Below are 26,777 nucleotides of genomic sequence, written 5' to 3'. Positions count from 1 at the left end.
TTATTTTGCCAATTATTTTAGATTATCCTTAATGAATATACTGTTTCCTACACCATAAGGTGGAGATAGGTGGGTCAAATGGTAGATGATGCATAGCTGAACTGGCATACAGGGAGACAGGGTGTGGAAACTAAAATGAAAAAGTAACAGACAAACACAGAAAAAATTTACATATTCAGATAAACACAGACAAAAACAAACAAACAACAATTCCATAAATATAAGAAGAATTAGTTTTGCCCTTCAACCTACTTACTTTTTACCTGCCCTACTTGGTGGATTACTACTTGATGAAATTGTGAGCTCTTTTTCTGTCTTTGCCCCTGAGAACATTTTGTAATTATACACTCATTAACGTACCTGACCAAAAGAAGCCATGTCCATCTGCATTTGACCACTATATATAAAGACAAAGGCAAATATGTAATTAATTGTGTATCAACTTGAACATGATGCATCTAACAAATTATTTTTTTCTAAAGAAGGTACATAAACACACTTTGCTGTAGACTCCTGAAATTCTAAAACTGTTGCTGGTTCTGTGGGGTACAGATTCACAGCACTGCTCTCTGAAACATCCATGCTTAATCTGCAAGGTTTGAAATAAAAACATTGCACTGGGCTATAGCTTTGGTAACCACTTTGTTCAATATTTAATTTCAAACAAATGTATAGATAAAATACTTTTATAGTTGACATTCTAACCTGTTCAGTGTCATCTCTTAAGAGCTTTTAGAAATGCCTCCTGATGCCTCAGTTCAGTCTGAAGCATCACTCATGGTTTCATCTACAGAGTACCATCCTGAGCAACAGCTTGCATCAAAACAAAAGGACCTGTTTACTACCAACAACCATGTTGCTAGCTAAAAGCCTGCAGATTCCTGTATCTAACTTCTAGAACCCAGTGTTCAAGTGGAAGCCATAGCCCTGCCTAGATATTGCCACTTAATTTACAGTGGCTGAAAATAAAGCAGTGAAACAAAAAATGAAAGAAAGCAGGAAATGTAAGAAAGAAAATAGAGAAATAGAATGCAAACACTGAAGTTATTGAAAAAGTTGAATCTGAAATCTCCCTTCCCACCCAGAAATGAAATGCTGTCTATGTGCAATAGGGTATGCAGATTTTAAATTCCACAGAACACTAAACCAATAGTAACTGGACAAGCATTTTACAAGTTTAATAATCACACCCAGTAGCAAAACCAGCTTGAACGAATTCCAGTCAGTGCACATTAGGTGTGCCAGTATAACCAACTGCTTCAGCCCCTACAGTGTTTTCTAGTAAAGGGCCTTCAATGTGAGATAAGGATGGCCCTGCATAGAGTTAGCTATTTCAACTAGGTTACCTTGACTAGGCCACCAGAGTTATATGGATGCACAAAGGAAACTGGAAGAAGTTACAATGTTTGACTTGCTCTAGGTTTAAGTTAAAAGCAAATGCCAGTTTTGAGCATCTTAAACTAAGGAGCAACAGAAGCATTTAAATTCCTTTCCTGGAATAAACACAAAATCTGGATAAACACAAAACCTCTTGAGTATGAAAAAAAATTTCTCCCACTACTTTATATAAAGCAAGTATATAAAAAAATGCCACAAAATCCAGTAATTATAAAAAGAAAATTATGATGAACCCATAATTCATCATATGCAGTGAAAATCTATAGCATCATTTGACAAGTACTGGGCACTCAGATGTATCTTGCTGCTTAGGTCTGGATGCTAATATACAGGAGACATATATTGAAAAGCCTATATGGCACTCAGAAAATTAAATATAAATGCTCATATTTTAAGGTTAGGAAAAGAAAGTGCAGCCACAAACCCCCAATATCCTGTAAAAACAACAATAAAGAAATACAGACATACATGACATGATTAGCTACTTCTAAAAGTAATTCTTGAAATTTACTGTAGTTTAGTGAAAGTACATCTGTGTGTAAACAAAAACCAGATTTTCTGTATTTTATTTACCTTCTTAATTTAATAAATTTAATAAATTTAGTAAACTATCTAAGTACGTAGGAAACATTAGGGCAATGTCTGGAAACAAAAAACCCCCAAAATTTATCAGGCTAATAACTAAAATATTTTTGCTTTTGTTTTTCCAAAACAAATACTTTCCTTTGCAACTACAACACTCTTCCGACAAAGTAATAAGCCTCATATGAGATCCAGAAGCAACAGTACTATGAAGCTAAAGGAAGTAAAGAGATATCCTAATTGTCTATTTCCTAATTTTACAACATTTTATTAAGCAAAAATATTTTTGATTCAAGTATTTAGTGTATGATTCAAGAATTCAAGCATTCTTTACATGATGCAAAATAAAGCCAGTTGTCTCTCAAGAAATACCAACAGGAATTAATTTCTGTCCTAAAAGTACAAAAGTTGGGTTTTTTTGTACGAAAGTACAAAAGGTGAAAAAGCAGTTCAAAATAGGCATTTAAAGTAAAGAACAGTGTAGTCACAAAAGCAAGCAGCTATCAAGGGAGGAAAGAGAACCAAGAATACTTAAGGCTGAAGTGACAAGGTTTCTAATCTTGAGAGAAATTCAGTTGTAAAACAGCTATCTTATAGATGTAAGAATTAAAATGAGTTTTGAAATTAACTTAATTTCTGAAGGTGATTACACTAAGAAAAGCAATAGCAAGCATCTGGACAGACAGAAATACACCACTATTGTCATATTTTTCAGAAGTACTTGTTTTCTTCCAAATACTTATTCTTTTGTTTAGCCATAGCTCCAGAGCCACTCTATGTGACTGGCCACTTAAAATGGGCATCTAAATTATAAAAGCTTGCCTTCTGTAGTCAGGGGAAATCTAAATAACTTTGTTTCCCTCTTCCTCTTTCTCCTTTAGATTTCAGAAAACTTAAGAAACTCCACCATTAATGCAGGCACCTCCTTTATGTGCTTCATTGAATTGGCATGAAGATGGGCCAGAAGGCCTTCTCATTCCACCAACATATACCAAGCATGAGTAAGAGGAAAATTTGTAGTCCCTAAAAGAAATGTGAGAATCCTAGACAAAACTTCAGATAATCACAGTAGTGTACATGAGATGAATAGTTAAGGGGTGTCCACACCTCTAATATTAGGTTTCTTTTATACCTTCTTAATTTACTGGGAATCTTGTCTATATACTTGAGAGCGAATGTGAGTTGCCTTCTTAACTACCTGCACACACTGGTGTGCTAACAAAGCATTTGGTAACTCCAGAGAGCTTTCAGTTGTCAGTTATAAGAGAACTCTAACCTAATTCACAGAAAACTTGAAAATTTATTACATTATATTATTATGTCAGCTATTGTAAGCATACCTGTTGGAATCTTGTAATAAATCTACTGCTTCTCTTAGTTGTTCTATCATTGCTATATCAATAGTTTGTTCTTCTGATAAACTTATTCTATAACAGAAAACAAAAACATTCAAAAAAGGGTACAACAGCAATTATCAAGGGTAGTCTCAATTTCAGTGTGCGAGCTTCACCTTCCAACTGACATACAAACACTAGAGGGGAAAACCATCCTCTCTGCACACTGGGAATGTGCTGAAGTTATGCAAAGAGCTTCTTCTGAAAAATACTCCCCAATACTTTGTCCTTAACAAAGCCCCCCCCAGCCTAATAAATACATAAATAAATGTGATTAAGTAAAACTTTTATCATTCAATTAAACAGAATGACTTCTAAAATTGAAAATTTATTTACCAGTATCTGACTCTTAAAAGCACTCATCCCATGTATTATTTCAGCATGAATAGTAAATACTATGAATTTTTATAAGGGCCAGCTTGCTTTCTTTTGCTTTTCAACATTTATAATTCTTTTTGGAGAGTAGAAATATAACCTCCCATTAGTTCTGCGCATAAAGCTCTTTCAAAAAGTACTTATTCTTTCCTCCCTTAAGGTTTGGGGTTTTTTTTTATATCATATAAGACTACACTGTTCCAATGAGTGACAACTTCACAGTACAGTCATGTTGAATTCCCTTTCCTTATGCACTCAGCAACTGATGTTCACTTGTTCTACTCTGGAATTAATATCGATAAACTAACGACTGCTTCAAGGTTAAAACTATGACAAGTAAGAAAAAAAATAAGATATGTTTTCTAATTAAATTGATTTTTAAACTGTACATTAAATTTAGATCTCACAAGATGCTCTTTTTTCAGCAATGCCTTCAATAGACAAAGTATCAAAGTACCGAATTGAAAAAGACTGCGTTCTACACAGATAAAAAAAAATTACTGGGCATACAAATTAATTAGTTGAAATATAACATCCACTCCATTCAGCAATAAAATGTAAAACACTCAGCACACACAAGTGCAAGGTTATGCTATTGTCATGCCTCCAAATCTAGAAAATTATTAAACAGCAAAGTCATACAAGTCCTGGTCAAACTAATAAAATGACACAGTTAATTATTAAGAGATACACAAAAAATACTCACATTTCGTCTGCTTGCCATTGCGTGTCCTCTTCTATTCTCAATAATTCATCACACTCCGCTGCTCTGCTCTGTAAGCAGATAAAAGTGATAATGAGAACTGAACTTTGCAATTAAGTAGACAGATAAATTTTGCTTTCCAACTCAGCACTGACCTAATTTATGTAACATTTTAGGCTGGCTGGTTGAAGCAATCCAACACTTCTGCTCCATTCCTCACTCTACACCCTTTTAAGATACTGATAACAAGCTCTCCTATTCAGAAGATTTTATTGAGGTCAACAGCCCTTACCCTCCTTTAACTGCAAAAAGAAAGTCAGGCAGCATAAGAATTCTTTGTTCTATGTCCCAGATTCCATTTATGACTTTCTGGCATATAGAAACAATGCTTCAATTAACCAACTCTCCTCCTACTTGCTCTCCTACTGCAGCCAGATTTGTTTACAAAGCAAGGAAATTCCAAACATGCAAACATGTTTGGCAATTATGTGGCAAATATTTGGCAATTATGTACTCCATGCATAATTATTAACAGGATTCATATTTGACAATTTTGACCGTCGTGAATCACTTATTTTTTTTAGAAGGAACAAATTGGAACAAAAGTTGCATCTAGGAATTCCTATCAGTCAGACAGTTATCCTGGGTTCAATGTAGTCACAAACTGGATCCCCCACACCTATAAATATGAAGTGCTACTTATTTGAAAACTTGAATCTCTTTAATGCTTCCACTTAGTGTTTTGCAACTCTTTCATCTCAGACAGGCAGGAGCACTGAAGTAGTTCAGCTGCCAGTAAAGACTGGAGCTCTCTGAATGAATGTGTATTTGTACTTGTAGAGAACAAACAGCAGAAAACAGAGGCTTATCTTCTTTTGTGTCCTGTGTTTGGCACATCAGTTGCATCATTCTGTACCAATAAATTCTACCCAATTCTGCTGTATGTGACACTGAGGAGTGTACCAGCTTCTCTAACACTCTCCAATGATGGCTCATTTCCCAGTGACAATCCCTAGTAGGATGAATAAAGCCATTCTTTTTCATCTTTCTTCACCTTACAGGAATTAAGACCATGATGTTTTTCCATAACAAGGGTACATACCATAAGACAACAAAAATGCAGCACTTTTCCTAGGTGATTTGATATAATTTTAAGGATCTCTCAACTCCTACCATAATGTTCAAAAAACTAGGAAAATGTATTTTACTACTACAACATATTTTTAAAAGTTTAGCCACCACAGCTAGCACAAAATCATCTCGCATTTTAACAATGTAACACACAATAAATCACTCAATTCAAAATATAAAGCAAATAGCACAGAACAAACCTGCCATTTTTATTAACGCCTTAAACAGAGTTAACTCTCACATATCCTGAATAGAATTCTTGGTAAATCGTCCTAGATCAATTGAATAATTTTAAATCTACCTACTTATTTTTGCTTTCTGTATATTTTTGAAACAATTAATATCAGCTGCAGTATCTTATTCCTAAAAATATCTGCTCCTTATCATTCCTGTTTACTCTGCACTTACGAAAATAGTGGAAATATTTTCCCCCACTTAACATTTTCACAAACTTGCCTTAATGTAGCTCATAAATTCAGAAGTAAGAGTATCCGATTCATCAAACTGGTTTCCTGGTTCTCGTGACTTATCATTGACAAACGCACGTGAAGATCCTTGATGGAATTCCACTATGAATGAATATAAAAAGCAAGGAAAATAAAAAAAGCGGAATGATTTCAAAAACAAAGTTTAAATTCACATTACAAATTTCAAACAGGTTAAGATCCTTTCATTGCAAACAGGATGCCAATTAATTTCTAAGTTGTAATAAATCCACTCCCTGGGCATGTACAGTTGTATATCAGAAGCACCACAGCAGGCATTGATGGAGCCAGTTTTGAACTACACCAAGTCTGTTTTGGCAATTCCAGTACAAGAACAGCTGGACAACTGTGCAGTGTTTTAAGACATTCAGATATCTTAGGCAGTGACTTGCAATTGAAGGCAATTCCAGAGCTACCGTGCTGTAACAAACCATCAAACACCCACCAAAATTATTCAGAGCCTGTCCCAATCTCTTGCCTGCATATACTATTTCCAAGGATATGATCCTATGATTTACCCTCTCCAGTTTGCTAATAAACCCTGTAGGATATAATCCTGTTATCTCTCTTCATATTCTACCAAATTCTGAGGACCATCTCAACGGAAGTTCATTAAAGTGAGTAAAACTGAGGATATGCCATCTCCTATTTATGTGACTTCCATATATAACTTGCTGACTTCATCCTGCCACTTATTATGAGTATGTGCAGAACTTGGAGAACTACTGTTCATTAGTATGTAGTGTAATTTAGAAAAATAGAAGTTACTTTAAAAAAATTGGATAAAATCACAAAATACAAAGAGATTTACCCATTTCCAGGGGTGATGATGACTGTCTAAAAAAGCTTTATATACACACTAAGTACAGCTATAGGCTTTGTTACTGAACTTTGCTAAATTACTGAACATTTGGTATTAGTTGTTGGATAGCGTGGATCAAGACAACTTTAACTTTTTTCCCCCTATTAGAATCAGATCTTATTAACTCTTGAGACAAGGTGCAGCAAGGTTTTTGGAATTGCTATGGAAAATTATTAGACAGACTCAATTCATTAAAGATTTTCTAAGTAGCATACTTTCTTCATTTTTACACAACTGCATAGGCATGCCCAAAGCTTTCTGGGTAAGTAGGCAGGCATGGAATCAACAACAGAATTTCCCTATATTTAACCTCCATGTTTTTTACATTCCAACCTTTTCTTGAGTTAGCATGGTGACCTGAATCATCCTTTATAATATGATCTTCTTCCACAATGTCCGACATTGGAACATTAAAGCTGATAGTATCTTCATCAGATGGCTAGGAAAAAATAAGAGAAACACTAGTCCCAGCTCAAGCAAAGAATGATAAAAATGTACATGTTAACATGAGTGCTCACTCTAAAGAGCTGCAAATTAACATGGGAGAGGACACCAGAGCATCTAACATGACCACATCCTGCTGGAAGAAGTTGTAGTCACACTGAATACATCCTCACAGGAGGCTTGCCAAGTGGAACAATTCACATGTCCTCTTTTCCTGTCTTACTCACTGCACTAGTCCTCTCCTTGCACTGACACCACTGCACTGTGCTGCTCTCCATGCTTCCCTAGGGCAGCTGAAAACACGGCCTCCTTGTACCCACCAAAGTCTGTAGAAACACTGAGCCTCATATCACAGCCCTTTTTCTCTTTCCCTCCCCAATTCTTCCTCCCTGCTTTACCATGCAGCTTCTGAACTGAATGCCTACAGCAAGCAAGATCAACATCAAGCAAGGCAACATCTTTAATTATATTAACTGACAGAGCTGAAAAACAAGAGCATAGACTCTCAAGCACACTAGCTTTTTCTGACTTAAAAGCTCACCCATTTTTCAGCTGTATTAGCTGGTACACTAAAACACATGACTTGCATCTACAAGTCTATCCTGTCTACACAGATAGCAGCTGCACAAGGAACCACAGACACAATTGTGTCCCAGGCCACTATGGCTCTGTTTCTCACAGGTCCAGCAGTGATCTGCTCAAGTGGGACCTGCTCACATCTCTTTCAGAGGTGAGCTAGAGCAAAACCACAGTTGGTAGAAGAGGCCAAGTTTTCATTCTTGCTCCCCTAAGACAGAGAACTTACCACTACAGTAGTCGCAGAACTTTGCAAATATATTTTCCAGTAAACCCATGGCTGTTGCTCATTCTTCAAATGCTGTGTTTCTGTAACTTGCTACTCTGTGCATACATTTTCCGTACATGTAATCTGTATTTATAACTGCTATAATACATATAGCACTTTGTTCCATATCCTTGAAAAATATATTTATTAAGGAAATTATATTTCCCATTTTATCAGTTCAGACCACTTAAACAAAAAAGGTCTGCAATGAAATGTGTTTCACATAATCAATTATTTAATTCCAGCTAATTTCTAGTGTAAGTTTGCCATTCTTGCTACTTTTATATGTTCGTAATCTATGTAGAAAGTACTTCTTCTAACTCCTGAAGCTAAAGTTTGTGATAAAGGATGGAGCAAATCCACCTTGCTCTTAAAAACTCTATCAAAGATACATGTGGTTATTCCTATTTTCCAAGAATACTTTAGACTCTAAACATGTTGTAAACGTGGACCACAATGAATGTTGTTTTTGACAAATAAACTGCATGTTATTAACTCTATGAATTCACTGCCTGTATTCTTCAGTTTATGGACAAAAAAATTCACAAGGGTGCCCAGGGCCTTCATAAAGCCTTTTTAAAATAAATTTTAAATTTTTAAATTAATGGTATTTTAAAATTAAACCATTTAGTATCTCCAACAGAAAATAAATACTCCAGGTACCCTAAACACAAAAGTCATTTATATCTGAAGCAATGACAGCCCAACAGCTTAAAAAAAAAAAAGACAGGTACAATATAAATTCATTCAGACAACCAAGGTTACAGCGAAGTTACATCTCTTTAAGGCTGTCTCTTATATGACATTTAAGTATTAAATTTAATTATTCTAGATCAAAGTTCATGTTGTATTAATTTTTCAACTATCCTTTGAAAATAGTACAGTAAAATGTTCCCACAGACATTACTAGAAATTCTGGATCCAAAGCAGGTACAATTTTTTTTTTTTCTCAGCAGAGTAAGACACACTTCGAGGAAAATATTTTGGAGTGTTGGTTTAAAAAGGAACAGCCCATTCAATTTGGAAATAAAAAAATATTCTTTTAACAGGCTATGTCTCATTTTCAGGACCTACAGAATTCTGCAACTCATTTTCCAGGTGTTTCCTGCCACTAAACTATGAAACCAAAACTATCCAAAACAGCCTTGGATAATACAAAAGTATTGCTCTTTCACAGGTGAAATACTATATCAAACTTCCTTCTTCCACAGTTTTATTTTTTATTCAGGTATCAACAGAAGACAATAGACATATAAGAATCAAAAATACCTAACATTATTTTAAGACAGAACTGAGATGATGCACTTTGAAAGATTCTTCATATATATTCGTGCTGGTACTAATCTATCACTCATATGGGTAATAAAGCACAGACACCATTCTAATCTCATTCTAATGAATTTTAACACGAGGAAAAATAAGCCAAATGAAGGGGGAAAATTAATCTAAATGCTGCATTTTTCCTAAAAGATGGGGTAGATGGTACATTGCCTTAAGGCAGAATTTGCCTTCAAGTTGCAATGATCAATTTTACAGCAATGCTACAAGGTATCTTTCACTTGAAATGCCCAGGATGGCTATAACTGGGAAAACTGATGCTGTAAGGACCCTACCAAGTCTGAGAGAGATACATAAACAGTACATTTCATCAAGTACTCCCTCCTCTGTATTCATCCAGTCAATTAGCAAGCTTCCTAAAAAGTACATTAGTGTTCCAAAAAGTAATTAATTTCTGTTATTAAGTTACACATGAAAAATGACGTAGTATTTTCTGTAAAAGAATAGAAACTCAATAGCCACTACCCTCCAGACTAAACAGTAATTTATATTCATTAAATATCCCCAGAAACATGTTTTAATGATTGTTTTATGACTGATCATTTAATGTTTATCCAATGTTTGGTATGCAACTTTCTGACTGTAAGTAACAACACACATGAACCTGTATTTGCATCATGATAATATTTCTTGCACAATATGTTTCCCATGTGTTACACAGGTATTAAAGGTCACATCAGAAGGAAATTGAGTGCTAAATTTACTACCAAATACATTTGGGATTACTTATCTCAGCATCTATTTCTCCTTAAAAGTAGAGCAGCAGTCAGGTGGGGATGGAATAAGTAAATTGCTCTTATATAAAAAAAAAGCTTTGTGCTACTAAAAATGTATTGGTTCACTGTTGGTAGTCTTCAAAATTTTTTTTGCAGCATTTCAATTGCTATATTTTGATTACAGGTAACATGATCTATTTTCTAAAGGTGATATTTATAGCTAAAGAGGAAATTCTGGGATAACAGTATCGTTAACAAGCCAACTGAGCTTCAGGAAGCATACGACTGGCAAAACAGTTTGTGTCTCTGAACAGACTGAACGCTCTTACAGCTAGAGGTAAACCATCAGAGATTTGGTTAGAAATCATAACAATACTGCTTCACTTCCATCTACCAAGAAACTTGCCCAAACACTTGGAAATTTGTGGAGTTTTTAGAAGTACTACTGTATTTAAAAGACTAATCAGTGAGTAAGTGGATTCATGTTCAATTTGCTTTTGAGTACCTATAAATTCAGTACCTAAGCTTGACACTTCCTACATTTGTTTCAAAGAATGAGAAAAACACAGAATCAGTATAAAGTTACTTAACGTAGCAAGAAGGTCATCTTTTTATTGTGGGGCATTTCCCATTAGGTCATACCACAAATCCCATTATTGTACATTTCAGAAAGATCATCATCACTGACTTATACTGCAAATTATTGAGTTATTTATCCTTATCTATTCAGTTCAATTCCACACAGATTTAGTGCCCTGTTTAGCTAAGCAGTGTCTCAGAAAAGTACCTCTGTGAATCAGTTCTAACTGCTTAGGATAACACTAGTCCCACAAAGCTATCCTCTGCTCAATAAAGACAGCAAAGTTCAGGAAAAGATCTGAAAGTTTACTTTCAGCATTGCCTAGCTGCCAGAACATTTAAACACATTAAAATCTGCAAAGTTTCTAAAATTTCTACACTACAGCAAGCTGCCATAACCACATCACAGAACATATTGGGACTGGGCACTATAAATTCCCAACAGGAAAGAGTAATCAGTCAAAGAGAAAAATATGTGAGAAATCATCAGCTTGTAACCTGTTAGCATGTTTACTTTGCTGAAAACAGCAGACATGAATTCTGGTTTGTTTCTCATTCTCTAGGTTATGTAAACTGACAGAAAACTGTAGAGAATTTTCACTACTGGTAAATCTGTAGCCATTTGGAAGCAAGTATCTCACTGCAACACCAGACTGTACAGACAAAAAAAAAAAAAAAAAAATCAAGAAAAACCCCAGTCTCCTTTTATCTTTGTTTTAGCCATTTCCTAGTATAAAATTCATATCAAGGATATGGTTGTAGAGTTTTTAAGTCTAAAAATCTTTTCAAACATTACCCAACTTAAAACACAGTCAAAATATGAGTGCTGGAAGAGGAGTTTGACACAAAAGGCAGGTAACTTACCTCTGTTGCTGACAAACGTTTATCACCATTGTCACTACCAACACCTGAATCTGAGTCTTTTTTACTTGGGTAGATGTCATCAATGCTAGATGTGAATAAAAAAAATTAAAAATCAGTAAAAAGATATCATAGCATTTACATTCAAATTCTGTTCTGGTTTCACTTAACTCTGAGCAAATTTCAAACTATTCTTAATGGCAAAAAGTGAAATTGCCTAGTAGAGTAAAAGGTTAAACATTTACAATCTGGTGATGGTAAAATAGATCAGGTTGAATGGCTAGCTAGTCTAAGGATTAATGAAACAACAGAAATCATCTGCTATCAGCTTGCTTTTGTCTGTACACTAGGCGAAAAATGCTTAGTTACTAGCTAAGCAGTACAGGACTGAAGCGATTTAGCCATGGGAGAAGAAACCAAAATAGTAAAACTCAAAGCGGAGTCAATTGATTTAAGTGTAACCATTGATCTATTAAAACAGAACTCATATCTCCCTCAGGCTTGAAGTAATTATTAACACAGAAACCTCCTTTTGGTGCCTTAAAATAGACTTTGGAATTTAGGGTTTTGAGAAAATTACTGCAATAAGAGCAAATGTTCTCTATTCTGGTTTCATTACCCAATATGACCTCTCCTCATTTTAAAGTGCACTATTAGATGCAATAATCACCTAACTTTTTTTAAAAAATGTATCTTATTATCCCTTTATCTTCTATCCTGAATACTGGGATACTGAAATCAGATTGACACAGCAATTTAAGAATGGAGCTTTATCAGTCTTCCCATGAATAAGGTATCTGATTCATTAATCTTAAATTATCTCTTATGAGTAAACACTGAAGACTGTTTTGTAGAAACTGCCTTTGTAAATCTACTTGGTACCATCCCCTAAACCTAACCTGTACTCTTCAAAATGACCAAAATACCAGGCAGGACATGACATCCCTGTCAATTTCCTTGTATACTGAAAGAACAAAACAGAAAACCAGCAGGTGTTTCCCAAATGGAACACCTATTCCTCATCCTGGATTCTTCTCGCCTTTGACATTTATCTGATAGAAATTCACAAAGAGACCTCCAAAGGTACATGGAGGAAAACAATTTGATTCAAACCCTAATGAGATAATTGAAAGGGGGATTCCATAACAGCTCGGGTTTTTTTTCCTCCCAGGGTCTTAGCAGTACCATCTCTACTAATTTTCATATCAACACTTTGTTTTCATTGAGTGCTTTTCTTCAAAGACACCATTCTTTCTCTGATTGGTTATATTACACTGCCCTTGTTAGCAAAGAAAGACTGGGCTAAAAGCTAATTCCCAGCCAGCTACAGAGATTCTTATAGAAAGGAGGTGCTCTGTATCTGGTTCCTGTCCTTAAACCGTGGTACAAGATGCCATTTCCTACAAGTCTGATGCAAGACATAGAAGATTTTGCCTCATTTTGCTAACAAATCAGCACGATTCATTTTAAAAGCATCTCAACATTCATGCAGTTCTCTTTGTTTGACAGATGACTTTGGATGAATTACAAAAAGAATTAAGATGTCACAAACGTACAACACCACCTAATGCAACTACCTGATTATTACTATCTGAGACTTTCATATTACAAGCGAGACTTTCATACATACCTCTCCTCCACAGGTTGTGGCAAATGCTGTGGTTCTATGGCATTAAGATACAGCGAGTCTGCTGTTTTAATCTGACAGGCTTGTACAGTCAGATATTTGAATATATGCACCTTACCCTTTGTACAAATCTGTGGGACAAGGAAAAAATTAGGTTTATAAGTAGAATTAAAAAAAAGGTATTTATTTCAAGTATCATTTAGTGTAAAACTCCCTGGAATTCAACTATCATTATAAATTTCACTTAAAGGAAATTAGGTTTTACCCTTTTTTAAATTAATAAGTACTTCAATTATATAATCAATTATTTGTGTGTACCAGTATAAATACCCTAAGAGACTAAGAAATAAAAGAAAATAATGTATTCTACTTCAAAAAAATCCAAATGAACTTCTAATGAATCCAAATGAACTCAAAAAGAAATATATTAAAATATATGGTAATGCCCTTTTACTAACTATAAATTGAGTAATTAATTATTTTTCAAAATCAGTGTATAATGACATTTAAAGAACCTGCATGCTCTTTATATTTTTGGTCCCATTGTTTTCAGTAGTGTCCAAGCATACTGATGATTCAATTCACCTTCATTTTAGAATTTTCTTTAAGTGCACACGTCTTGTTTTGTATTTTTTTAGTTTAAAGGTAGCATCACTATTGACTATGAGAAGCATTTCCCCAATGTAACAAAAATTCTTATTTATTTCAACAGCTGCTGATCTAGAACAAGTGTAGCTTTCAGAGATGCAGTTTGAATCTACTGTGCAGTAAGTTAACAACAACAAAAATGACCTTAAGCAGCAAACAGAGGTTGCATTCATTCATCTTTATTACACAGTGGCCTACAGTTCCAAAGAGGAGTTTTATTTCTTTGTGTATCACAATCTATAAATTTACACTATAAAGTGAAACAAATTTCACATGGATTATATTTTAGACTATCTGCATGTTTTTAAGTTAAAGTTAGCAAATCACTGTAGAACCTTCTAGATTCGTTTTAACTGAAAGAAAAATTACCCAGTAAGTTTATCATTATTATTTTTCAAAATTATATACATATTCCAAGGTTAACTTCCATATGCAGACAGAAATGACAAAAATAAACAACTAACAGAATGGACATCTTCTAGATGTATGTTGGTTTAAGTGCTGTACAAATTCATATTGAGAACAGAGGATATTTTTTTATGTCTTAATCAGATCCATCCTATGTCTTATTTAGATGTCAACAACTATCAATAGTCTGTGAAGACTGAAATTCAGAAGCCTGCAATTTCAGAAAGTGACATTTTATAGTCTAAAATGTGTTAGCAGCCATCCAATATCAAAGCATAGCTTAAATTATAAGTGTTACTTACTTGTGCTGGTGGAGATTGTAAAGGATTATTCTCAAGCAGTAATACTTGTAACTGCACCATCTTTCTAAAACAAATTGGAATCACAAGCACTTTATTGCAGGAAAAGTCAAACTTTACCAAGGGAAGCTGTACTAGTTCTAAAAGTAATAAAAAGGAGAGAAGGTGTTATATCTGTTTTTATTTTTTGCATAGAATAATAAAATATTTCTGAATAACCCTTCTTTTGCATTCAGGAAAAATACAAACTCAGGGAGCAACAAGATCAACATTTAGTCCGTTTTATACTGAGAAATGAGAGTTGTTGTTATACAAGTGACAATAAATTCTAAAACAAATACTTTGAAATTTCTTTTCCTGAAACTCAGCTGACAGTTCCCACATGGCATTCAGACACTTGTTCAACTTAAAAGTTTCCTAGAATCATAAAGATACATTGAAGAAACCTCACACACTGTTCTTCAGTGGATACCATTGAATGTTATGTTCTGCAGACCCAAATGGAATAAATTTGAACACAAGGTAAAAGCTACTTTTTAATCACACCTATTTATATGATTAAGAATACTTTCAAAATTATAAGAAGAGCTACTGTAAAGATACTGTTTTCTTCATTTGCTTTTACCTTGGGGTAAAACTTCGAGGTAATTTCTTCTGACATTCAGTTCTCTTAAGGATTTCAACTGGCCTATTTGCTGTGGTAAAGCTGTGATTTCATTACAGCTGACATCCTACAGTAAAACAGTAATAACAAATAATAATGAACTTTCAGCTCCTACATGTTCCATAATACAAGCATAGCTAACTTGCTATTATCATTGCGACATGTTATTAACCTGAAAAAATGCAGCAGTATATCCGGTAGTTACAACGAAAAAAAAATATATATGGGAAAACTTTTGCACAGTACTTAAAACCAGACCAAATTCTTATCTGAAGAACAAGTTATTTTTGAAATTTAATTTAATTTCTACAGAAATATTCAAAACTACTTAAGAAGTTCTAATTTCTTGCTCTTTTCCTCATATGAAGAATTCAATATAATGATTATATAACAATATGTTAGGATGAAATGTAAAAATCCTAGTGTGTGGATCTGAGTTTTTAAAAATGTTCTTGTTCTTCTAGATGGAATATTTAAGCAAAAGAAACTAATAATACAGCAATAGCATTTTGTATTAATTGTTACTGATGCTCAGTAAAGGTATGTATTTGATCATCACAGCACAAAGTAGTCCATAACAAAAAAGGGACAGAGCTTGTTTAGCATTACTTAACTCAAGAAAGTGCTATGAATGTGTATTAAAGATTGACCTCTTGGATTAAGTCAGTCTGCAATGAGACAATTGTTAAACACTAGCTACCATTTTTACTGCCAAATGGACATTGAAACCTCTGCTTACATCCCAGGCAACCTGCAAGTTTGAGTAATGTCCCAGTTATGCTGTCATTTCTGTACTAAAAGAAGGAAACAGTATTTCACAGTATGAAAGCTAAATGGGGCAATGCCCAATTTTCCTTAAAAGCCAACAGAATAGCCCTACTCTCTCAACTGTTCCAAATGGATTTATGAAGTATCTGGGAGCTCTTTGACTACAAAAGTTTGAGAAGCCAGATTTCCAAGTCATGTTTTTGAAGATGCTTGCTTTAATACCAGTTAAAAGCACTATATTAACTCCCTATCTTTGGGCCTAAAATCTAGTTAATAAAAAAATTATAGTAAAACCAAAATGTGATCTGGCAATGCTGTTCCCTGCAACCAACAAGTTTCTTCTTGTAATGGAGTCTTACTGCCGCCAAGACTTCCTTCCCTTCTCAAAACACAGTCCGGAAATTACTGTAGCTCTTAGACAAGGAAATTAAAAATCCCAACTAATGAGTGAATTTTTGCCCAGGCTGTCAGCTGTCACAAAGTTTGGTTAATTGCACTGTTCCCTGACCATTTATTTTTAAAGCTTTACTGTCCTATTTTTAATTGACAGTCTTTAAATTACTTCATAATTAGATACTTAATTTTTAGAGCACGGAATTTAAAGTCACCTTGTGGCAAAGAAACTCTAGACCAAGTGTACTTAGGCACACACACCAGAACAAGTCAGGGAAAGAGACAGAGAATTCTAGAGGAAGCATCAAAAAAAGAAAAAGAAAGCTGGCAGTGTGTTACCTCAAAAACAAAGTCCACTTCCACTTACAGTCTTTCAAAACATCCTCAGTAAGACTGATCTGTTGTGACAGCATGTCAGCATTCACAAGATCTCTAGAGACAGCAGTATCCTTTATCCTACTAAACACTGTAGTCCAACTTGCTTTTTTTATTCCTTTGTTTGAATAACCATGGAAAACAAAGACTTGTAACATTTATTTGTAGTTATGCTCTTGACTATTATTATGAGTGTGTATGTGAGAGAGACAGTGTCATTACTTTGGCAGTAATGGAAGCAATGCTATCAAACACCTATGGTTTCCAAGCTAATGATTTTTTAAGGAATTATGCAACCAGTAGTTTGGAACTCAGCTTCAGAGACATTTGCAAGTAACTTAAGCGCAAACACTCAAGTTCCATGGGGAACTAATATTTGCTGATGTCAGATCTCTTGTATTAATTCTATTTTGTTCTAAGCAGATATTGGCCATGACCTGTCATGACAAGGCAATTTGTCAAAATCAGAGAAATTGAAGGTTTTTACTGAACATTTATTAAAGAAATTTAACATTAATTTCTGTGGCATGAAGCTCAGTGGGATGAAAGTAAAATCATCAGCTGTTTCCCTTTGTTTATGATAATGTTTAAATGGCCTTAAAGCAATCAAATTCAGCATATATGTTCAGCAAGATAAACAGAAAAAAACAGTAAGGTACTCTGACTTCATATTAACATATTTATTCATACACACACATAGAAGTTTATCCTAACCATTCAAATTGAGGTGAACTTCCTCCTTACGTAACTTTAAATTCGGGACTCCTGACCAAGCCATTATTCCTGAAAAAGCACCTGGGTTCAGTCAGAGCTTGTGACATAGAAGCCATACTGAACAGTAAAAAAAATTACACAACACATGAGCACATGGACCCTTTTAGGAAACAGCAGGCAGCAAGTCCCTCATGGTCAGGCTGCTGTCTCTGATCACATAAATCAGGTAAAGGACATAAATCCCAGGTGAGAAATTTGAAGGCTTCCACCATGAGATAGGAGCACCCCAGAGATGGAGAGGGCTGTTACCTGAAGAAGGCAGAAGTGCAATATTGGATGGAGAATAGAATTTTACTGTATATCTGATATTTTTGGGTACAATTACTGAGCCATCTCTATCTAATTGCTTTCCTTGGCAGAAAGTAAGTTTCAGATTATCTTCACATTAATTTTGCACTCTCCTAGCTGACAGTAGAGGCATGATTGAATTAAAGATTTTTTTTCAGCAAGTAAAAGTAAATTTCCCAGCCAACTTTTTTGCCAAATAATGGCAATGTACTCTGCAGGGAGAAAAAATTATGTTACAAGCACCAAAGCTGTCAGAACCCTAAATTTAGAAAATACCTGAAAGTTGTCTGCATGAAATATCAAAGTTATTCTATGCTACAGGTAGGAAATTCATAAAAATAAACATGTGTAATAGGAAAACCATTACCTATCCCATTTTGGAGGATAAAAGGGAAAATGGTAGAGTTTATTGGAAAGATCTAATTTGAAGTAAATTATGCCTGTATCATTCTACAGTGACTACAGGAGTAAATTTTGTGTTAAAAAGGTAGCTAAAAAGAACCCTTTGCTGTGTATACCCAGATCTCACTGCATGCAGCAGTGAAACATTTGGGGAACCTGAGGTTGCTCAGAAATGTCCTATTCAAAGGAGAACTGCACAGAGCCAGGTGGAATCTCAGGGTCTATCCCCTGGCCCAGGCCAGCACCAGCGCTGTGTACACACCAAAACAACAACACCCCCTGCCAGAGGGCTTCTGCTTGAATCCCATGCTATTCAGGCTGGCATTGCTCTCACACAGCTGAATTTTTTGTGCAACATGACTTAATCCTTTTTGTTTATCTCTTTTACTCATTTTAGAACAATGATCACCTTATTATCTAAACTGCTCTATATTATACATGCCAACACAGATCCCCACTCTCAATCCTACCACTATTTGCTTTACCCAATGCATCACAGTTATGTCATTTCCAGTTAAATAGTGCAACTCATTTCACTAGAAATGTACCAAACACATGTGGTGGCATCAAACTGTGTAATCCCCTCAATTGAACAGAATCACACTCAATTTAACAACAACTTCTTCATTCACCCCCTCCCCTTCCCCCCTCCAAAAAACCTCCTAAACCACAAACAACCATCAGACCTTTTTCAGTTTTCATATATCTTCTAGGCTACCAAAGTGACACGTAGCTAGAGCTCTCATATGAAATACTTTCAGAGCAAGAATTGTTTTGCTCTTCATGATAAACAGTAACACTGAAACTATACTATAACTGGAAAGCAATATGAATATCCAAAATTCCAGAATTTAAACACATGATGTGCTTCAACTAAACAAACCCAATCTACTTTGGGTATAATCAACATTGATTTCAAGCTTTTTACTTAAAAACTTAAAAAGTAATAAGTACTTGAAAACTTAAGAAGTTTTACTAAACTTTTAATAAATTTAACCTTAATTATTTATAAAACTGGAACCATCACCTTTTACTGTGTCTATTTTAAGCACAACAAAAGCAGTGCTATAACCTAACACATTTTTAAGAATAATTAAATCAGAACCATCTGTGCAAATAGCACCAAACCCATCAGAGACACACAAAAAATTTAAAATATTTAATAAGATTAATTGATAATGCTCACCAAACAAAACAAACTTGGTAGTCTTGAACTCATCATAACTCAGAAAGGAAAAAGGTAATTAACTATCTTCACCACCATCATCAACAGCCACAACAATTATAATATATAACAGAAGCCTGATACCACAGAAAGCTGCTCAAGAATATCAGAAGGAAAAAGCCCCACAGTTGCCACTTCATACCACCTATGAAGAATTAATAGCTGAGGCCTCAAGCAATGTTTTGAATTTCTGTAACATAATTTATTGGAGGAACTACTATTATACAAACAAGAATATGATAATAAGGCACTTTCAGGTACAGAAAAGATATGCAAGGTAAATGCTGTCCATGGAGGTACCAGCAGCTAAAAGGAAGTTAAAATATGACTGTTTTACTATGCATAAATTATCAGTGTCAAAATGCAGTTTGTCAATTTGTATCTCAAAAGTTCAAAACAAACTAGAAGACTTATGCCATAAATAATTCAGAGTCTCAGCCTACACAGCAGAGGAAGAGAAAAGGAGAGAAGGGGAAGCATTCCCATATATATTTTCAACAAACATGTGCAATTAAAATAATTTTAAGCTATAGTACCAAGTAAGTTTTGCTTTTTCAGACTGTCATTGACTGGACAATATATTCTAAATTATCTACTGCTTGTAGAAACACTATTCATGTGGACAGCTTTGAAAACAAGAGGTGTATAATCATTTTGTAGATCTGTTTAGATGGGTGTTCCAGGAAAGGAAGGTTGCATGACAAATGTAGTGAAATAAAATGAAAATAGACTGATAAGACCAGTATCATGAGTGGAATGCAGTGTGGTAAGCAGATAGTAACAACACAGAAAGGAAGCAGGAGGGGAGGGTGCTACAGTAGGGTACAACCTTGCAGAGCCTGGTGCCAGAACTTATGAACTTGATAGAGTGAAACAGGGAGCCAAGGGCAGGCAGTGAGCAAAAACGGTGAAGATGGGGAACTTTGAGCTTTGAATGAACTGAGGGCAGTGATGATGCTTAAAAGAGTCCTGAAGAACATAAAGGAAACTCTTATTGTGTTACTATTCATCACACTTGAGAAGTTAAAATCTTAAGTTTTGCAGACTACATTATAGTATTAAGCACTTGTTCAAATATATGTGAAATGTGAATTTTACTGTTTTTATTTAAACTCAGAAGAAGTCAAAATAAAAAGTGAAAAAAAAAAGATCAGTAACATACCAATTCCATTAACTGTTTTAGCTGACCTATCTCTTCTGGAAGGGAACCTAGCTTATTGTTACTTGCAATTAAGACTTTTAGAGGAAGACCACACAGGCAAGCTGGCAAAGAAGAAAGCTGATTTCGACTGCAACAAAACAAAAATATTAAAAGCATCAGTGATGTTCTGCTGTATACTCACATAAACTCTGAGAGCTGCAAAATTTCTTCATTTTCACGGGTCATATTTTATGCAGATAAAATTGAAATTTTCAAAGGCAATCATTAAGAAGACATTTACATATCAGAAATACCTGATTATTAACTAACAATACTGTAGAATTTACCACTCTGGAAAAAATGTATTGTATCAGTCTAACGGCATCGTAACAAATCTGTCACAGAAAAGGTGTTTTCCTTCCTAATGAATACAGGAAAGTCAACTGAGACAGCATTTTGCAAGTATTTAAACATTTCTGTGGTTTTATGTGCCATTAAAATGGATGCCTTTGTTACAGCTGAAAGACAAATATATAAATTATAGGCAAAATGCTTATTTTCTCAATTAATTTAAAGCACATTTATAGTTGAAGACTACTTGGTATGCTTTGTTCTGTGGTTCTGTGCTATTAACCCAGGTAAATACAGCAAAAATTTCTGGGACTGCCAGTGGTTCATTTCCTTCCAAGACTCCTAAACTAGAGCTTAAAGATGATAAATGTCATGACCCTTTGTCATGTCCACAAAATTAAAAAAAATAATTTGTGGCTCAATTCCCAGAAGAAACTTTATGCTGGTCAGAATAACATAGTTATTACTCTCTCCTAGACTATTTAAAAGTTTTCTTAAAATATAACATTTTCTTATGATTACTAACCCACAGTAAAACAACGAATAGTAACTTAAAGTGGCACCCCAGTAGAAACCATTTTAATTATTAAAATAATTAATTTAATTAATTTAATGTAATAATAATTATTAAAATAATAATTTTCTTCAGAAAGAAAAGACAGATGACTGAACTCCGGAAACACATGGCAAAAATTGCCCTGTGTAATTTCAGTAGGAGTTGCAATATTGAGGTGAAACAAAAACAAACAAATATCAAAATTCCACAAGTTTCAAAGCATTTCTTCAACTGCCAATCCAGCAGTGTGCTACAAAGGTGCATATAGAGATGAATATTCATGCTCCACACAACAGTCTCAAAATGTTGTGCAAAGCAAACTACCATCATATCTCTGTTGCACACACCAGGATACAGACGGATATCAATATCCCAAAGAAAATAAAAATGATAAATCCAACTACTAACCAGCAGCAGCTGCAAAACAGTATCAATGCTTATTGTGGAGACAGGTTTCTTAATTCTAATGTCCTTACATAAGAATAAGACACAACTTCTACGAAAAATTACTTGGAAAATTTTTTCAAGTTCTAAAGAACTCAAATTGAGGAACCTTAGACTCTTAAACAGTAACCCTATACCACAGATCAGACACAGTTAAAAAATAAATAAAAATAATTTTTAAGCTCCACAGAACTCAGATGTAACCCACTAAGAGATAAGGAACATAACCAGGGCAAGTGAGTAATAAATCATTATTAGTTTCAAAGGAATTTCTTTAAATAAAACATGAACAGTATCCACCAAGGCCCAAAGACTATATATAGATCTCTTGGCATCACTTTCTAAAGCTATTTAACATATGGGCTCTGCTGGTAACAGGCAGAAAGATATGCATTTTAAATCTATTATGTATTTCTTGCCAAGAAACAACGTGGTTAGAAACTCAAGAATGCATTTCCTTGTTCAGACTGTTCATTATGTTCAAATAACATAGGGAAGGGCATATTCAAGTGAAGAGGGGATTTTAAAATGAGACAAATGTCAATTACTTAATCAAATGAAAAAAAAACACTTTATTTTGTCCAATTTACTGTCATATGTGATATAAAATCCATTACAGTTTTGTGATGACTCAGACAAATTCTATCACTACACAGTTCCAATACAAGGTCTCATTAAGTTCTAAGCAACTTAATTCTAATTCTTAAATTTACCAAGATGTTCTACGTATATTTAATGACTTAATGCAGTTTTTAAGTTCTTTATGTATATCTAACAAATACTAACTCATAATCTCAAGTCCTATTTCTTGTATGTGTGCAGATACTCAGAACACACTATTCCACTTCTATTTTTAGAACCAAAATATTGGTCCACAGTGGTCAAAACTGCAGTACAGTAATAATATAGATTCATGGAAGATCCTCAGTGTTGATAAAACCGATGATTAAACCTTCATTCCCTGAATTTAAAAGGTCAAGAGCCACTCCACCCTCTACTCAGACCTCATTCTCACAAAGACTAGAGTATTCTATCTTCACTATTACAGTTTTTACACAGTTAACTGCAAAGAAAACTCCACACCTTGCTCCAACTGAGAAAGGGCTCACCTGCCCTCCATCAAGAGCACATGCACATTCACCTGCACTTGAACTAACAGCAATTCTCTGTACTGATAAGTATTCAGTACACAGATTTTCCCTGGAAAGGAGGCAAAGATGTCTAATTCTTTGCCACTTTCTCCTAAAAAAGACAGTAGCTATATTTCTTTCATAATATGAATATGCTAGTGATAGATATTGTATCACACTCTTCCATTCCATTCCCCATAGTGGAAAATATAAATCCTGTCTCTGCCCCTCCATTTTTTTAACTGCAAAATGTATGTCAAGCTTTACAAAATTTGTCATCGGAAGTGAATGAAAACAATACAACTGTTTGGATGTGATTAGGATTCTGGATTTGTTAGAAGATTAAGGGACAGAACTGGATTAATATTGCTTGGTTTTCTTTTAGCAATTATTTTTACATTTTGGCATTTGCGATGCCTTCATAAAGAGCTGTCTCTGCAGCCAATGAGCTTTTGAATTACCCTTTTCAGTAACATGAAAAAATGCAGTCAGTTGTTCAGAACCTTAAAAAAGTGCAAACAAAAAAAGTTTTACATATTTGCAAATAAACAAGAAAAATATGTCAAAGATAAACTTACCTCAAATTTAAGTAAGTCAGCATTTGCAAGTTTATTATGGCATCTGGTATAACTTTGATACAATTGTGGTATAGATTTAGTGTTTCCAGAGACACAAAATGGCACAACTCCGTAGGAACTTCAGTTAACCTATTCTTGGATAAATCTGAAAAGAGGAAAAAGAGAGAAGGTACATTTTTTGAACCATTAGAAAGATGTGCTTTGAAAAGCTGCACTTCATTAAAGTAACTGAATAAATATAATTTACAGGGAGGCAGCAAATTAGATCAGTATCTTTATTATGCAAAGTAAAACTAGTGCAAACTTTTATAGTTTTGGAATGGAACAGGCTGCATATAAAAGAGCAAACATTCAATTAGGATTTATTTGGTCTAGTAAAAAGTAATTATTTGCAGGACTCAGTATGCTGAGGAAATAGTTGCAAGCAGATTCCAAAGCTCATATAATATATCCAAAGATCTAACCAATACAGAGTGAGACCTATGAAAATAACAACAGCATTGAGAGAAAACAAGCAACCAGGATTGCATCTTTAATTTCTTTAAATAGATAAATAATTCAGGTAATTTTTCAAACTGACCTGTATTTACTGGGTCTAAACCATTTATAAATGAATGCAACCCAAAGAAACAGTGGTGGTCTTCAAGAATGGATTTTATAGAAGTACATACAAGGCAACAGTGATGGGTTCCAATCCCTTAAGACACAACACCGAATCCCTTGTACCCACAGAACAAATTATCAGTTTGACTTTTGATCAGTCATTCATTCTTCATTTTCCATTCTAAGCACACAGACAGAAAGGAAAATAAGGAGGAAAAAATGTTACTGAGTTTTGTTACTTAACTACCACTGTATGAAGAATGAGGTATCCTAAGTAGTACTGATGTGAACTCAGGTTATAAAATAATAATGCATGTCAGCATTCAACTGAATCAACTGGGTTCAAATCATTGTTTAGTGTTGCAGAACAAATATCCTTAGAAACGACACAAATGCTACCTACCCATGTCACCAGCCTGATAACCTGACCTGAAGAATGGTCAGTTACCTGTTAAGTGGAAGGAACAGGAATGTACCCATGCAAAAAGTGAGTTATCTGAAGGTAAGGAAAAAAAACAGAACTTAATCTCACTTCACTGCTGCTATTTTAAGCCTAGTACCTGATCCTTCAAAACTTATTTCAGAGCTTACTTAAACTAAAAAGGAAAAAGCAGCCAAAGTATGGATTATTTCCTTGGCTCTGATGATCTGTCCCCTGTCTTTAGGGCCATAAATCATATTTTTGCTTTTTGTGGACAAACAGGTAGAAGTCTGAAGAATTTTTTAACTTCCTTTGAAGCTTGCTGTGCAGAAGCACAGCTTGAATTCAGACCTATCACCAGCCAGAAGACTTGCTAGTTCTGTTTTTGTCTCCTGCAATGCAAATTGAAATTCAGCACATTCTATTCTTGCCAGCCTCCACTTTGCTTCACCTCACTGCTTCCAACAAGAAGTTGGTTCCATTATTCCATCCCCTACCAAGACAATTGTGATGGCCAACAGGAGCAGTAACTGAGAGCAGCTCTGCTGACCCTGATGGTAGCATGATTGAATTGAGCACTTCAAGCAAAATTATTCACTTCTAAGTTACTATACAACAGCAACTCTAATTGCTCTGCTTTCTCTTACCAGGCTTTGATGGTGGTTAGATGCAGCATTACCTCAGCTTCTGCTTCCCTTCATTTCTGACATCAAACTAAAGCATTCCATGTTGAGTAACTCTTACTACTGTTTCAAAGCAGGAGAAAGCACTTCATTGTTGCCCTGGTTTAGTGCTTTTAATTCTCTACTGTTTTCTATTTATCCTGAGAGCACTTGTTTACCAGCATGGCATTCCAAAAGGATTCTGCTACCTTTCTAGCAATGTTTATTATCAGATATTAATAGAAGACTGCCACACTGTAACTTTTTGAATCATGTAGGGACTATTCATATTTTACAATTTGATTGCAAAGAAAACCTTGCTTTTTTTAAATCATGCTTTTCTGTGGTGACATTGCCAGGAACATCCTGCTCACTTTCTCCTTTAAAGTGGAAGGAGCAGCAAAATCCAGATGAGTGAACTCTCTGTCTAGGGTGAAAATAACCTGAGTAGCACTAGATAGAGTGTAACAACCTGTCCTTTACCTGATCCCTCTCCAGTGATACACAGATCAAAATCTGTAAACACTAAAATGTTACCTCTTCTCAAGCTCCTAAAACTGCAGCCTGCCACCTCAACTCCCTCTTCATGCCTTCATTTATCTTCACATAAAATAAAAGACTGTTGCCACAATATTTAACTAACTCTTGAAAAATTCTAGTATCGCCAAAAAGCAAAGTAGCAACTATATTGACCCTGCTGCTAGAACAGACATTACTAACACAGCTAAATGCCTTTTTTTTTCATTATTTATTGCTCTTTTGTACTCAAGGTTTTTATTCTGTTAAACTGATGAAAGAAAAACAAAAACCACAGATCATAACACACAAATCCCTTCCTGTCATCCACAGAACCATGGGTTATAGGACATGCTACATGCACAACAAAGGAAGTCAATTATTTGTTGCTGTCTAGTTTTCACAGTAAGATAACTTCAACATTTGTATCTACTGTTGCTTCCTAAATAATGATTATGATAACAAAAATAATTTTTAGAAATCCAATCTATTCAATATAAGGCAGAGGAATAAAACCTGCACATTTTATTTACACTGTTGTAACATAACTTAATAAGAAAGAGCAGAAGTTTGCCACTATAATTTACTGATAGAAGGTAACATTAATAGGAAATCTGAATGTCTTTGTGGAACACAGTACTGGAATGGAATCTGCCATACAGAATTCCCATCACATTTTTAACTAGTGGTATCACTTTTGCAAAAAAATAGACCTCCCTGATCATAAGTTAAAGAAGGAAATGGATTGCTTTTATACAATGCTAGATTGAATGTGAGCCTCTGAACATGATG

General features: G+C 34.6%; 1 protein-coding gene across 4 annotated transcripts in view; it reads right to left on the bottom strand.

The window, feature by feature from the left end:
- LRCH1 (leucine rich repeats and calponin homology domain containing 1) overlaps positions 1 to 26,777 on the bottom strand; it is a 112,852-nt gene that overhangs the window by 38,674 nt on the left and 47,401 nt on the right. For 2 of the 4 annotated variants that reach the window (XM_058838720.1, XM_058838728.1), the window contains exons 2-12: positions 23,784 to 23,928; positions 20,746 to 20,872; positions 15,320 to 15,425; positions 14,698 to 14,834; positions 13,343 to 13,470; positions 11,716 to 11,800; positions 7,264 to 7,369; positions 6,040 to 6,152; positions 4,456 to 4,523; positions 3,321 to 3,407; positions 361 to 397 (exon numbers count right to left, since the gene is read on the bottom strand). In XM_058838720.1, coding sequence (XP_058694703.1) covers positions 361 to 397; positions 3,321 to 3,407; positions 4,456 to 4,523; positions 6,040 to 6,152; positions 7,264 to 7,369; positions 11,716 to 11,800; positions 13,343 to 13,470; positions 14,698 to 14,834; positions 15,320 to 15,425; positions 20,746 to 20,872; positions 23,784 to 23,928 — 1,139 coding nt within the window. The remainder of the gene's footprint in view (positions 1 to 360; positions 398 to 3,320; positions 3,408 to 4,455; positions 4,524 to 6,039; positions 6,153 to 7,263; positions 7,370 to 11,715; positions 11,801 to 13,342; positions 13,471 to 14,697; positions 14,835 to 15,319; positions 15,426 to 20,745; positions 20,873 to 23,783; positions 23,929 to 26,777) is intronic. The other 2 variants (XM_058838736.1, XM_058838743.1) reach the window with 1 other exon arrangement.

Source organism: Poecile atricapillus, chromosome 1 (genome assembly GCF_030490865.1).
Source record: "Poecile atricapillus isolate bPoeAtr1 chromosome 1, bPoeAtr1.hap1, whole genome shotgun sequence".
NCBI classification, from domain to species: Eukaryota; Metazoa; Chordata; class Aves; order Passeriformes; family Paridae; genus Poecile; species Poecile atricapillus.
Note: the sequence above shows the minus strand (reverse complement) of the source record. Positions and strands in the feature narration are given on the sequence as shown.